Source organism: Heloderma suspectum, chromosome 4, assembly GCF_057233095.1.
Source record: "Heloderma suspectum isolate Gila_16-S chromosome 4, 16-S_ref, whole genome shotgun sequence".
NCBI classification, from domain to species: Eukaryota; Metazoa; Chordata; class Lepidosauria; order Squamata; family Helodermatidae; genus Heloderma; species Heloderma suspectum.
In genome coordinates, this window is record NC_139461.1 from 227,936,637 (window position 1) to 227,952,290 (window position 15,654).

The following is a 15,654-nucleotide window of genomic DNA, read 5'->3' on the forward strand; positions in this document are numbered from 1 at the left end:
TGGACCAGCTGAAGTTTCCGGACCATTTTCAAAGGCAGCACCACGTATAACGCATTGCAGTAATCCAGACGAGAAGTTATCAGAGCATGGATAACTGTAGCTAGGCTATCTCTGTCCAGATAAGGGCGTAGTTGGTATACCAGCCTAAGCTGATAAAAAGTGCTCCGTGCCACTGAGTTCACCTGTGCCTCAAGTGACAGTTCTGGATCCAAGAGCACCCCCAAACTACGAACCTGATCCTTTAGAGGGAGTGCAACCCCCTCCAGAACAGGTTGAATATCACCTAGCCATTGCTAGGTTGCTAAAATGTAGTGGAAATTATATCTCTTGGATGAGAAATACCTTCTTTTGTTTCAGCAGAAGTCAATTCTTCTACTGAATTTTTTAATTACACTTCCATACAACAAAACCTCAAAATGTCATTTATTTTGGAGTAATTGTTTTGGTTAAATACTGCAAGATATTTTTCTCAAGAATATCTATATCTATATCTCCCCCAGGAGTTCTTTGTTTCAAATTGGGTAACTGTTATACTTGAATACAGAAAACTGCTAACATTGGAATATGCATTTTTCAGTATTATGATTAACTATGGTTTTTACTAAATTAGCAATGCACAGATGTACATATGGTTAGTGACAGTGATGGAGATGACTTTGAAGATGCTACAGAATTTGGAGTGGATGATGGAGAGATGTTTGGTACACCTGCAATGAGGAAATCTCCAATGAGTAAGTAGAGCTATCATTTATCCTGTAAAGAGCATGATGTTATGTTGACTACAATTTAAGCAAGAAGAAAGCAAGCAATACCTTTATATTCCAGCAATGTCAGTTTCTCAAAAGGAGAGTAAAAAGGGGGAATGACAGTGCAAATCTGTGTAAATGCATTCTGTTTACAGTCCTCCTAGTCGTCAAACAACTGTTTTTTCTCATTTAGAATCGGGGGGGGGGGGGACCCAAGTTAAACAAAATACATTTCTAAAGCAAAATAAAAATGATTAATAACAAAAACAGTTTAAATCTGAGATTAATAAAATGTATTGGGGCCATTACATGTTTTTATTTTGATCCTGGCAGTGACATTAATGCGCGTAGGAAGATTTTTTTAAAGCGCTGTAGCTTACAAAAATCACTGCGCATTCAGGGTGCAATTTCCATAATCACCACGCAGGTGTGGCTTGTTATGTCATGCGAACCCAGGTGGGGCATGGCTTGTTGGAGGGGAAACAGCCCTCCAATAACCCTGCAATAACCCATGGCTTGGTGATTTAAATAAGCCACCATACCATGATAGCTTATTTAGACTGTGCGATCCAGCCCAGTGTCAAGCTTAAATTGTGGTCTTTTCAGCACCAGGTGAAAACTTGTTAATTCTCTCAGGCTTTTTAGCCCTTCGGTTTAAAAAATTGTGTTAGTGCATTTTTAGATCTTTGCACTGCTGCTGGCTTTTATCTTGGTTACTACTGGTTTTATTCTGTTTTAAACTAGCGAGTTTTATATTATGTTTTATTATGTTACTATATTTTATGGTTTTAAACTTTGTCTTGTAAACTTTCCAGAGAGCTTTGACTAATGGACAGTATAGAAAACTAATACATACACACATACATACATACAGTACATAGCTGAAAGTCCCTTTGGAAAAGGGAAAATCATGTGGTTTAGAAGAAGGCTGTTTTCCCATAGTCCTAACCCAAGAGAGAATGGCTATAACATCACTTAGTTTAACTATGAAGCCCCCACCCCTCAAATAACCATATACCAGGCATGGGGGCTTCTAAAAAGTTCCATCCATCCTCCTCAACAAGGGGGGCGCACATGTGCACAAAGGTGGGAGTTAAATTCGTGGATGTTCAGAGGAACAATTTTAGTGTTCCTCTTAAAAAACAACAACTAACACAAAAAATTCTCACAATTCAAAATCATATCTTCATACCAGCAATCTATCTGCTGGCCTACATAATTTCCATTTTTTTCTTTGAACTACTTTGCACAAGTGGTGGCATAGTTTGTGTTGTAGTTTTAGAGGTATGATGAATCTAAGTTGGTTCTGTGATTTTTATGCAAAATGTCGTTATAATATTGCTTATAATCTTCTAACTATAGTATTAAAATAATAATACTTTCATATGCAAACCTGATTTATTATTTATATCTGTATCTTCACCTTCCAAGAACTGTTTCGAAATTTTGTTTCTCCAAAGTATCATATTATCACTCCTCTCTTAATTAAGGGAATTGCGAGTTATTTGAATAACGCATGTGTAGATTTAAGAAAGGAGTGAAAGGAATGTTTTAAAATCATATATTAATACATGTTTGTAATGTTTTCCTTTCCTTTTTTAGTGCCAGAAAATGCTGAAAATGAAGGAGATGCCTTATTACAATTCACAGGAGAATTTTCTTCAAGGTTAGACTTGTAACTATGGATAATCTATCCAACTGTAGGAATGATAAATAAACTATTGTATTAAAAACAATGTTGCACAAGCAGACTTCCACTCACACGATGGGACTTCCCCTTGTTCCTCCTCCTCGCATGCCTCCCAAATCTGCTCTGGTGGATCTCCCAACCCTCTGGTCCAGTTTTGAGGGGGCTGCATTGGCGGGGGAGGGGAAACCATTCCAACAGCAGTTTCCATTTCACCGGTGGATGGTCAGGGTTCAAGACGACCATCATGTTCAAACCTTGAAGTTGACACATTCTTTAGGAGGGAAATTAATTTGTAAATCTAAAATGTTTGAGCTGCCTATCAGCCATCCCTTTCACTCCTCAGCCACACATGTCTGCTCCTGAGCCAAATCTCTCCGCTTCTAAAACAGTATGACAGCTCTTTGCACAATCTGCTCCTCAGTTTTCTATAGTGAGGATAGAAGTAATGAGTGGACATTCTGTCTATATCATTCAGGATGGAATTTAGTTTCTTTGAAAGTACATTGTACACTTACTTGGCTTTTGACAAAGTCCCTCACCAAAGACTCCTGAGCAAACTTAGCAGTCATGGAATAAGAGGAGAGTCCTCTTATGGATCAGTAACTTCTTAAAGAACAGAAAGCAGAGAGTAGGAATTAATGGTAAATTCTCCCAATGAAGGAATGTAAACGTTAGGGTCCCACAGAGATCAGTATTGGGACCAATACTTTTCAACTAGTTCATAAATGATCTGGAACTAGGAGTGAGCAGTGAGGTGGTCAGATTTGCTGATGACACCAAATTATTTAGGGTGATTAAAACAAAAAAGGGATTGTGAGGAGTTCCAAACAGTCTCTCCAAACTGGGAGAATACGCATAAAATGGCAAATGTAGTACAGTGTAAGCAAGTGTAAAGTGATGCACGTTGGGGTAAAAAATCTCAACTTCAAGTATAAGGTGATGGGATCTGAGCTTGCAGTGACTGATCGAGAAAGAGTTCTTGGGGTTGTGGTGGACAGCTTGATGAAAATGTCAACCCACTGTGTGGCTGCTGTAAAAAAAGGCAAATTCCACATTGAGGAAATCTCCAATGAGATTAGGAAATTAGGAATTGGAATTAGGAAAGGCATTGAAAATAAAACTGCTGTGATCATACTTCTCTTATATAAATCTATGGTGCGACCACACTTAGAATATGTGTACAGTTCTGGTCATCGCACCTAAAAAAGGATGTTGTAGAGTTAGAAAAAGTCCAGAAAAGGGCAAGTAAAATGATCGAGGGGCTGGAGCAACTTCCCTATGAAGAACAGCTGGGATTGTTTAGCTTAGAAAAAAAGCCAGTAAGAGGAACCATGATAGAGGTGTACAAAATTATGCATAGTGTGAAGAAAATGGATATGGAGACATTTTTCTCCCTCTCTCTAATGTTTGAACCCGGGGTCATTCCATGAAACTGATTAGTGGGAGATTCAGGACAGATAAAAGGAAATACTTCTTCACACAGCACATAGTTGAACCATGGAATTCACTTCCACAAGATGTAGTGATGGCTGCTAATTTGGATGGCTTTAAAAGGGGATTAGACAAATTCATGGAGGATAAGGCTATCAGTGGCTACTAGTTCTGATGGCTATATGCTGCCTCCAATATCAGAGGCAGTATGTCTATGTACACCAGTTGCTGGGGAACATGGGCAGGAGGGTACTGTTGCACTCATGCCCTGCTTGTGGGCTTCCTGTGGGCAGCTGATTGGTCACTGTGTGAACAGAATGCTGGACTACATGAACCCTTGGTCTGATCCAGCACAGCTCTTATATTCTTACCTTCTGAAGTTCTCTTCTTCACAGATACGGTGGGACAGTCAGATATCCTGTTGAGAGTATTTTTGTCCCCAGTTAAAGCCTGGGATTTAAGGGGAGGAAATGCAGTTAGCTGAGGTTGGGTCAACTACTTAAGAATAACTTTAAATGGCTGTGGTAGGTGAGGAGGCACACTGTTTGTTCCATAATTTGTTCTTGTAGCTAATGTGGCTCCATGGAGCTAACTCTACCTTGAGCGTTTTGTTTGCTCCGTCTTTTGGTTTTGAAGCGTTGTTATTCTGAGTAGCTTCACATATTCAGGGAAGTGGCAGACAGCAGATATGTGTGTTTGGGGAAGCTTATGCTTTCTGTGCTTCTGGGTAACATGCAAAGAGGAAACCTGCATGTGCCACATGGAAAGCAGCTCCCAGCTGGTGCCATTTGGAAGTGGGCCCCTTTGCTCCAGAAATGTGGATAAAGACTATCTCCCAACTGGAACCTATCCTGACAGGATCTTTCCACTGTCTCTGAGAAGAAAATTAAAAAATAAGAACAGAATTTCCTTTCCATGGCATCATTTTTAAAGCTTTCATTCTATCCTTTAATATGGCGTTCTACATTGAATACAGAATTAAGAAGAATGTCTACAACTAGCCATGTCAAATTCATATACTTGACATTTTTAAAAAGGGCAATCTTCTGTAAGATCTTAAAAGGCATAGTTGCATTTTCTGCCTTTGCAACACTGCAACATTTGAGGAGTCGTATATTCCTCAAAAATACTGAGAAGTCATGCATAGATATAGAGATAGATCAGTCAATCAATCGATAGATAGATAGATGTGTGTGTGCGTGTGTGTGTGTGTGTGTGCGTGTGTGTGTGTTGACTGAGCTACTGAATGTCTAAGGCCTATAATTACAATATTTAATATATTTCTGCAAAAAGGAAATTTAACGAATCCATGTTTTTAGAATGAAAACAGGCATTTTAATTGAAACATTTTGGTATTTAAACAGATATGGTGACTGCCACCCAGTATTTTTTATTGGGTCATTAGAGGCTGCTTTTCAAGAGGCCTTCTATGGGAAAGCCAGAGATGTAAGTACATTTTTAATACTATTCTACTCAGATGAAAAGGTGCCACTGGCATAAAATGCTTTCCAGACCCTTTGGCTATACTTAGGGGTGCACAAAAGCCACTTACCTGGTCTCGCAGCTTGCTTCGCGGTGGGGGGGAGGCGCTTTGCTGCTCCCCCCGAAGTTCAGGCCGGGGGGGGAGGCTTCCCTCCTCGTCTGGCTGAAATTCAGGCCGGGGGGGAGGCTTCCCGCCTCGCCCGGCCGAAATTCAGGCCAGGGAGGAGGCGCCTCCGGCCGCGAAATAAAAAGTAAAAAACAAAACAAAACGCCCCCGTGATAGGCTACGTGACGATTAACGTAGCCTATCACGGCTAGATCTGCAAAGTCAGCCGTGATAGGCTACGTTAATCGTCACGTAGCCTATCACGGGTGACTTTAAAAAAAAAAAGCGCGTATGCAAATGGCGACCCCCATAGGGAGCCGCCATTCGCGTTCCTTATTTGGTCGCTGTAGTCTACGTAAATCTTTACGTAGACTACGGCGACCAAATAAGGAACACGAATGGCGGCTCCCTATGGGGGCCGCCATTAGCCGTACGCGCTTTTTTTTTTTTTTAAAGTCACCCGTGATGGCTACGTGACGATTTACGTAGCCTATCACAGCTGACTTTGCAAATCTAGCCATGATAGGCTACGTTAATCGTCACGTAGCCTATCACAGGGGTGTTTTTTTATTATTTTTATTGGAATGGCAGTGGCGGCAGCCGGTCGAAAGACCGGCTGCCGCCTCTGCCCCTGTCGAAGACCTGCCGAACCGCCGCCGGGACCCGCCGCCGGGAGGGACATTCGGGAAAGGTAAGTCCCATCCCGGGGGGGGGGGCGAAGAATTTCTCCCCGAAACTACTTCGGGGGGCCGAATACGTTGGCACTCGGCCCCCCGAAGTTTCGGGGAGAAATTCTCCCCCATCCCTAGCTATACTAATGAACTGTTGCAGGTTTGCACTGCTGCTGCTAGAACAGGGGTAGCAAGGTTTTCAGGCCATGGATGCATTTATTGTTTTTTCCTGGGCCTGGGGGTGCATTTGCCATTTTGGGGGCGGAGTCACTCTTTTCTGCCCCCCTTCCACTGTGGATTCCCCCCCCCCATGGATTCTCTTTTCTGCCCACTCCCCCCCGCTCCCCCCCCCCGCTGCTTGGGATTTCCTTCCAACATCACCTCTTCTTCCTTCCTTCTTTCTCCCCACCGCCATGCTCACATCCTCTTCCCCCTGCCTGCAGTTTCCTTCCCTGCTGCCACCACTGCACTCACACCTCATCCTCCTCATGCCCACGATTTCCTTTTGCTGCTGCCCACCTACTTTTGCCGCCGCCTCCCACCTGCCTGCCATCTCCTTTCCCCCACTGCCTCACCTGCCTGCTTCTGCAGCCTCCTCCCACCTGCCCACAATTTCCTTTCTCCTGCTCGCTTCCGCTGCCTCTTCCCCACTCCACTGCTTCTGTTCCTCTTACATACATGTTTGCTCTCCTCTCACCTCCTTGCACACACTTCTGGGCTGCCACTTCACCTACTTCCCTCCACCGCCGCCTCCATTGTTCTGCCAACTTCCTGCTTCCTGGCAATGGAGGTAGGGGAAAGTGGCGAGGGGTTGGAGGTAATGAATGGGTCTTGGTGGGTGCTGCTGTGCCCACCGGTGCCGTGTTACCAACTCCTGTTCTAGAGCAGGTCCCTTGGGTTGTACCCAATTGGGGCCCCTCTGCTGATGTAACACTCAGAGGCTAGCAGAGGCTTCCATCAATGGAACAAGAAGGGAAGCACTTTTTGGCAATTCCTCCTCCACCCTGCAGTTTCACATGCCCCCCAAATCTACTCCAGAAGGTGTGTGTGTGTGGGGGGGGGGCTTTTGAAATAGCATGTGAGCTGCAAGGGAGAGGGAGAATCACTGAAAATTACCCCCGCCCTTTTTCACTAATGGAACCTTCTGCTGGATCAAAGACTATTCCATCAGTGGACAGATACCAGTTAGATGCAACCCCTTAGGATTAGGATATGAGCAGCCCTGCCCGTGTTCCAAATAGCTGCTTGTGCTTTGCTCCTGTACCGTGCCATGCTTTTCCACAGTGCCAGTGGAAAAACACCAGTGGTAAGGAGGTAGCCATGTATTTGTATACTGGAATTGTATATTCTGATAGGTCTGTGTTGCCCTATAGGAAAATGTCCATGTAATATCATATAAAAGTGTATCTCATGTTCTACACAGTTTGAAAGTACTTGATAACAGACCTAATGAAATGCGATGCACATGAGAAAATAGTTTGTTATATTATATAACACATATAAACACTTCTTTAATAAAAAAATAATGAGCCTGATCCTATTTATAGCACAGTTTACACATCACCCATTGAAGTAGATAGAACTTACATGTGCATTGCTTACATCACTATTAAAATTAACAGTACAATACTCTGAATGTGTACTCAGAAATAAGTCTAATTCAGCTCAGTGGGGGATTCTCTGCACAAATAAATGTGCACAGGATTGCAGCCTAAAAATATTTTAATAAGATTTCATAAAAATTACTATATAATCAAAAAAAATATTGGATATTTTAACATAATATAACTTTTTAGAAAAGTCACTGTCTTGATACTTTGCATACACTCTCAGGGTGCAATCCTATGCATATGTAGACAGAAAAAGTCCTACAGCTCTCAGCATTCCTCAGCCAGCCATGCTTGCTGGGAGTTGTAGGACTTTTTTCTGTCTAAACATGCATAGGATTGTGCCCTGACTCTGCATAATCTAGAAATGACTTTGTTTTCAAAACAAAAATTCAGAGAGCATTACACCGGTGTGGTGTAATGGTTAGAGTGTTGGACTGGCACTTGGAAGATGTGGGTTCTAGTCCACCGTTGGTCATGAAGCACAGTGGGTGACTTTGGGCCAGTCACTAACTCTCAGCCTAACATACCTCACAGGGGTGTTGTGAGGATAAAATGGGGAGGAGGAAGACTATATAAACCACCTTGGGTCCCTTGCAAGAGAAGAAAAAGTGGGATATAAATGTAATAATAATAAATAAATTATTTAATTATCTTATTTTGCTTTTGGAAAAAGGATTCAATATAGAAGAAAACTTCACTTACCAATCCTCCCCCTTAAAAGCCTACATTGTTCCTAAGTTAATATGTAAAGTAACTGATTCAATAATATCATAACATAACATTTGGTTATGTTAAAAATAACCAACTCTTCTGCAGTCTTACCTTATTGCTATTATTCCTTGTCCTTTCAAAATACTGTTTTCCTAATGAGAAGTTTTAATTAAGAATAGTTATTAAGAGAATAGCAACTTAAAAAATAAAATGGCGCATATATATATATATATATCTTCTGAAATATTTGAAATATGAAAGCAAATGTTTTAATTTGAACTGCAGAGGACACTTAAATTTACCAGGGCAACAGATGAGCTTCAAGCAATAGCATTCTTAACTTGAAGTGAGAAATTGAGTTGGAAGAGTAAATAAAAACAAGATTGAAGGTTTAAATCCTCTGCTAGGCTTTTTGAACTTATATGCTCATTAAATGTTTATTGGAGTGGTGGGATTACGAAGGATTTGGGGAGCTTCATCAACTGGTATATAGTTAATCACTAAGTAAAACACTACATTTGATAAAGTGTTTCTCACGATGCCACACTCAATCCATCTTAATGAAAACCACTTCAAACTGATTTAATTTGAGAGCACTTTGCAGCCAAGAGTGCATGTAGACCTTGTCCTTTTTCTTGGGGAATTTTCACCGTTGTCTAAGAGAAGGCGCTCTGCACAAAAACAGTTTTCGCAACAGAGCAAGAGGTAGTTTCTTTCTACATTGTTACTCCTTTGTGGGAAAACATGTTGCAGTTTTTGTGAATAGGAAGAAAGGTGAGATCAGATGGATGGATGGATAAACAGACAGACAGACATAAAAACAAAGAATAGAACAAATTAAGTAAAGGTTCTGGTTGTCAGAAATTATATTTTTCATGTGTACTTGGTATATATTTAGCAGTTCAAATATTTACAAATGGATGAAGTCATTGCAAATTATTGCATAATCTGTTATTTTTTTAGGATATTAACTTAAAATGCACTATTGTTTAATGCAGAGGTCCACAACCTTTTCAGACCCATGGGCCACATGTGATACTGGCTTATGCTTCAGGGACCACACATTCATACACATAGACACATGCACGCACTCACACACACACACACACACACACACACATGCATACATCAGTAATCCTGATAACACATCACTCTTTCTTTGCTGAGAAAGAGCACTATGTATGTATGTATTAGGATTTCTGGAGGAGGGAGTAGAGAGGACAGGTGGTGGTGGGGAAATTCACTAGCAGTGGGAGTGCCAGGACACCCTTGGGGGGCTGTATGTGGCCTGCAGGCTGTGCAGTCCTGGCCTAATTTTAAAAACTCTTTCCTACTATAAAAAAACTAATAAATAATAATGATAACAAATTATTATTATTATTATTATTATTATTATTATTATTATTATTATTATATGATTCACATGGTTTTCTTTTTACATTAAAGATGCTTGGGGTCAGAATTGCTCTATCTCCCAATAGATAAAACTGGTCACAGCATTACCTGGATTTACAAATAGGGTTGCATGTGATTCACCATGGATCTCTGCTTGCATTTCAGGGTTTGCTGTCTTCACAATCCAAATGTGTGTGTGAGGTGATAGCACTAAATCATCTGGTGTATGTTCACATTACTATGTGTTTCATATTGCTAAGACGGTTATGAGGACACCTGATGTTCTCTGTCCTTGGCAGTGAGAATCCTCACCTACTGTGTAGCACAATACACCACAGGTTCATAAGCACTTGTTCAGTATAAGCAGTTGCAGATGTAATGTTGTCATCCCTTAATCGTGGTTAAAACATCAGGAACAGATGATGGTTTCACATGCTCCCTTCCTTCAGCTCTTCACGTATCACACATAAATTCATTCTTGTAAGCCTTAACCATGCTTGATTGTTGCGTCTGCACAAACATTAACCGTGGTTAATTCTGATTGATGGTAATCATGGTTAATGTCATTGCGGATGTAATGTTTTACTATGGTTAATGTAGAGTGGGAGGAATTTTCATATGTTAAGAGAGGAGCTGGGGTGAGGAACCATGTGATCCTTCAGCTGGTCCCTAATCATGCTTAAAGGATGAGCACTGTTACATGTGCATTACATCTTTCTTGTATAGCAGGTATTATGTTTACCATGACTAATGGCAAACTAGCATTGAGTTTATTTTAAAATACATACATAACTTATTTCAGTAAACTGGAGGACATGCAGCAATAGGGATTGGTGACACACTTACACTTTAAAGGTATATATTGAGTCTACTTTTCTTCTTTTTGATCTATCTATCTGTCTTCAGGAGGGCATACACAGGAATTCAGGAGGGCATACAAAGGAATGCCCCCCTCCATTTTCCCCCTCACAATAACTCTGTGAAATAGTTTGGCTGCAAGAGAGGGCTGGCCCAGTGAGCTTCATGGTTGACCATGGGCTTAAATCCAGTTCTTCCCAGTCCACCAAGTCCAATGGTCTGTCCACTAAACTACATTGGTTTTAATTTGTGAACAAAAACAGGTCTTCAGCCCTTGAAGCAGATATTTATGTGAATGAAGCCTGTGATTGTGGTATAGTATCTTATTACACATTTGTATAACATGTAATGTCCTTTGTTTCAATATTAAATGTTTTTAGAAGTTTTGAATGATTGCAGTCTAGCAGCTTGCTGCGATCTGGCAAATTGTTTTGGAAACTTCCTTTGTTGTTGCAAGTTTTTTGCACAACAGTCCAAGTTAGGAATCCCCTATCAACTGTTGTAGGAAGTAGTAAAAGTGCTTAATTTAATTCTCTTGGTCTCTGGTTCCACCTCGCACTTTTAAGTACAAAGAATTGGGAATTGACAGTAAGTTGCAGTATAAACACCCTAGTAATTCTTCTCTAGAAATACCTGCTCCAGAAAGTACTACCTAATAAAGAGCCATAGTGGCTCTCAGTTTGTGTGTTTTATAAATTATTTGAAATCCTTCAAAAATATGTGACTTATTTAATATGCATGGAACAAAATGTCTACTCCGCCAATGCAGAATAGCCAGGCACCCCACCAGAGCTTCCCTTGCCAAGGGCTATTGCAGCATCCTCAAAGGTTTGCTAAAGTGTGACGTAGGTAAGGTCTCTGAGCAGAAGGATTTGGACAGAGAGCCTGAATGAAGGTCAGAACCCATTATTGGCTGATTTTTGACTGGTGAAGTCAAAGTTCACTTCAAGTGGGATGGTTCTATCTCTAGATCTAGGCAGCTTGTGTGATATAGTGGTCAAAGAGCATGGGCTTCACATTCTAAGCTCCTCTTTCAAATCTCAGCTCAGCTGTGAGCACACTGGATGGCTTTAGTCAATCCAATATCTTGAAACCTCCAACCATAATACAGGGCAAATAATACTGGTTTACTTTTAGTGTGGCTGCAAGAAACCAAGATAATTATGTGAAACTTTTTGAGCACTTACGAAAAAAGCTTTCTAAATATATTCTTAATGTTCCAAAAAGATTATATTGTATGCTTAGGTTCTTATGGATAAAAAATACATTCTCCTTCCTTTTTCTGAGCAAAAAATTAAATACACACTGTCCAGAATCCCAACAGGTATACCTGCAGAAGCCCCTTTGGAGATGAGACATGAATACAGAATATTTGAGGCACTGGAAACACCCATCTGTTGTGGCATCCCACATCTTGGAACTGATTATCTGTCTGCCTGTGTTACTAAAATGGGATCCGTACACATAGATGTGCTAGGAGCCAAATGGTGGAAGTGCTGGGAATCAAATGGGAGAAAGGCTGAGTAGGCATAGAGCCTCTAAACTTGCAGGAAGATATTGGCAAATAAAAATGACCACCTGACTCTCTCTAACCTCCCAAACCAACTTGTGGGTATGGATGATGTGTGTGCCTACTGCCATATGCTTCCAAGGAATAATGCCAGCAACAGAGGGGAGTTCATAGATACTAACTCTTCACTAAGGATGGGAGGTTAATTGTGTTGGCTGAGAGAGACACCCTTTCCTGAGCCAAAATCACTTCCCCCAGTGGTTGCTTGAGAAGAGAATGGAGGACTTCAGTTCTTGGCATGTTTTCTCTGAGCCCAGATCCTTTCCCCTAGCAGTTGCCATGGGGACAAAGTGGGGCTGAGCCCTCCATCCTCCATGCAATTATGCAGGAGAGGAAGAACACATACTGCAATATTTTTACACAGGTACACAATTGTGAAATTGTATAGGGAAGCCCAGCTTATCTCTCTGGATTATCTGAGATAAAAACCCATAGATTTTATTGCAACTCTTAACAGTGTAGCACACTTCTGACATCTGTTTCATCATCAACTTGATCCTCACCTTAATACAATTTTAAGATTATACTCAAGGTTTGCTGGACTGTAGTTGGTGCCTTGAATGGTTTATGGCTTCTTCTGGGTGTTAGCACTGTGGACCCCATAATGTTTATTTGATCAGTCTTATAACAGACTGGAGGAAATTGTTCTATTTTGGATTAAAGTTCACTTCAGGAAAATATTGACGCCATATTGTATATATTTTTCAGCTTTACTTTTTGAAATGTTTTCATTGTTAAATGGATAGGCCTAGCTGTCTGGCATCTGTTACTAGCTTTCTCAAAAAATTCTGGCATATACAACTGCTAAGGTTACCTTTAAGGATTCCAACATCTATGGCCCTATTACGGTGGCATCTGGTGGCAATTCATAGATTACAAATTGCTGCCAGATGCTACCATTATGTCCAAACAGGGTCACAGATGTTGGAATTGTGGGGATGTGCACAAACTACATCTGGGTTCCTGGAACAACCTACAAATGCACCATTTGTAGGTTGTTTCCATGATGTTCAAACCCAGGCATTTAGGATTGTTCATGGGTTAAATAACCCCAAGTTAACCCGTGTTTCATCAGAAGCGTCTTGTACACATCTCGCATCCCCGTAAATTCGTCCGAACAAGATCAATGTCTTTAATAAATACATAAATACTTTGAGCTGACCCTCTGCTAACAATTCATGAAATTGCAACTTGATATAACAAGGGCAAACTCCAATTTTTGATATTATTTATTAAATGACAAATATCTTATTAAGCCAAAATATCAAATGGTTAAATTAATTATAGGTCAAATCTCAGGTTGCACAGAGTGGAATATTTTCTGTTGGGGTTCTGTAATGCTTGGTTTCAAGTTACTGAAGTACCCACACTTGCCAATGTGAACTAATTCAGGTTCCCTAACCATTTCAGCATATATCAACCAGCTGATTCAGTTCTGACTCACATGAGAAAATTTAAATTTAGGGCACATTATAATCTTGTACAGCGGGTCAGAAAAAGCTAATATGTCCAAAGCTCTTACAACTAAGTGTTGGCAGTAAGTACAATGAAGCCTCCCATGTATTATTTCAAGTTTAATTCTACAAAAAGCAAATGAACACCTAATTTGTTTGCACACACAGCCTCTCTAGCATCAATTTACTAGTCATACCACGGGACCAGGATTCCTCCAGCAATCTTTTGTTCAGTCATACACCACTTACCCCCATGCTGCCTGACATCCTTCTCTAGTCTTTTGAAGACTGCTAACTCTCAGCTGTAGTCCCGGCGAGCTAACTGCCTCCTGCCCACATACACATATTCCTTTAGGTAAGAGTTTCCTCTTCTAGACAGTGTATTGACTTGACTGTATATAGATTATCTATCTGGCATATGGGGTGTTAAACTATTTTAAAGCCCCAGGAAGGCAGAAACCACCAGAGCCAGCTCAGAAGTGGAATATTCTCCGATGAATCTTCCACATTCATACCACATTCTCCATTGCCTGAACTGAGGGCTCCTTCATGCTTCTTGGGCCTGGGGGAGCCTGCTCACTCACCTCTGTGATTCTCAGGGTGTGGGCACTGAGCTAGCAGGCTGCTATATTCTGCTCCACTTGGAGCCCTGCAGGCCTCACCACCACTGATACACTGTTCAATAAAAAACAAAAAAAAAACAAAAATGTATACAAACCTTTAGGTCAGTAGTTAGAAAGAAAAAGTTTCAAATCAAGTCAGCAACAACTTAGTTTTTAATACCTACCGACAGGTACTGTCTGAGCACTGCAGCATGGAGGAGCTGTTCTTCCAACAGACTGTCTTTACAGGACACTACAGTAGTTTCTGCCTTAAAGAGAAATCAGGCTTCTTGTCAAATCTCTGCCTAATGCTTCTCAAGTCCACTTCTCTTGAGAGAATGCACAGTAAAGAACCTCAGTTAAACCCCAAAATATAAATCTTCCCAGACATTTGTTCTATTTTATTAACCTATTCTGATTCATTTGAGTTCTGCTGGAACCATTTGGTTTACCAAATCTGCTGTTTTGAGTCAAATCCTTATTTTGAATCAGTATTTTTATTTATTTCTTTTTTTATTTGTGGGTCTGTTCTGGTTCAGGTTCAGCAGAGATTTTGAGGTAATGGTTCAGCTTCTATTCCAGTTGAGGAAAAAGTAAGGGTTCATTTAGGTTTTTCGTTCAGGTTGTCTTTCACTTCCCAGTTCTAGGGGCATTGTTCAAAGTAAATCAGTTTTTAGCATGCTTGCTATTTATACACCCACAGTGTGTATCATAATATTTGAAGGGGAGTGATGAGTCCATAAAGATGCAGTGTATATTTGCCACTGAGCTGCACCCAATCCAGCTCCCCACTCCAGCTCTGGGCCATAATGCAGCCCAGATATTTGCTCTATTGTAGAATATTTCATTGTTTATACCACTGGTGGGGAACATTTGGCTCTCCAGATGTTGCTGGACTGAAACTCCTATCAGCATAGCCAGTGGTGAGGGATGATGGGAATTGCAGTCCAACAACATCTCATGGAGGGCCACGCATTCCCCATCCCTGGTCTAAACTCAGGAACCTATTTTTAATGTGTAACATTTAATTTGACCATTTATGCTCTGTTGTGAATCTCCGTTATTCCATATGGCTGAAGAGAAAGCAAGAGTTTATTTAGCAAATATAATTTTGGACAATATTGATAATAAACCAGGGAGGTGCTATTGTTTGATGACTGATTCTGCAGGCTGGTCATTCGGATGGCCTAAAAACCAAGATACCAAATGCAAAGTATGTCACAATGATTTTTTTTAGGGTTTGTCAACATAAACTCTATGACAACCATAAGTTGTATATATACTGGGAAGCAGTAAGAAATGATATATTGTCCATGTTGTTGCATATC

The 15,654-nt window shown here is 40.7% G+C and overlaps 1 protein-coding gene across 2 annotated transcripts in view; it reads left to right on the top strand.

Moving 5' to 3' along the window:
* FAF1 (Fas associated factor 1) overlaps positions 1-15,654 on the top strand; it is a 250,018-nt gene that overhangs the window by 146,361 nt on the left and 88,003 nt on the right. For both annotated transcript variants that reach the window (XM_084852547.1, XM_084852548.1), the window contains 3 exons: positions 611-731; positions 2,349-2,412; positions 5,232-5,313. In XM_084852547.1, coding sequence (XP_084708673.1) covers positions 611-731; positions 2,349-2,412; positions 5,232-5,313 — 267 coding nt within the window. The remainder of the gene's footprint in view (positions 1-610; positions 732-2,348; positions 2,413-5,231; positions 5,314-15,654) is intronic.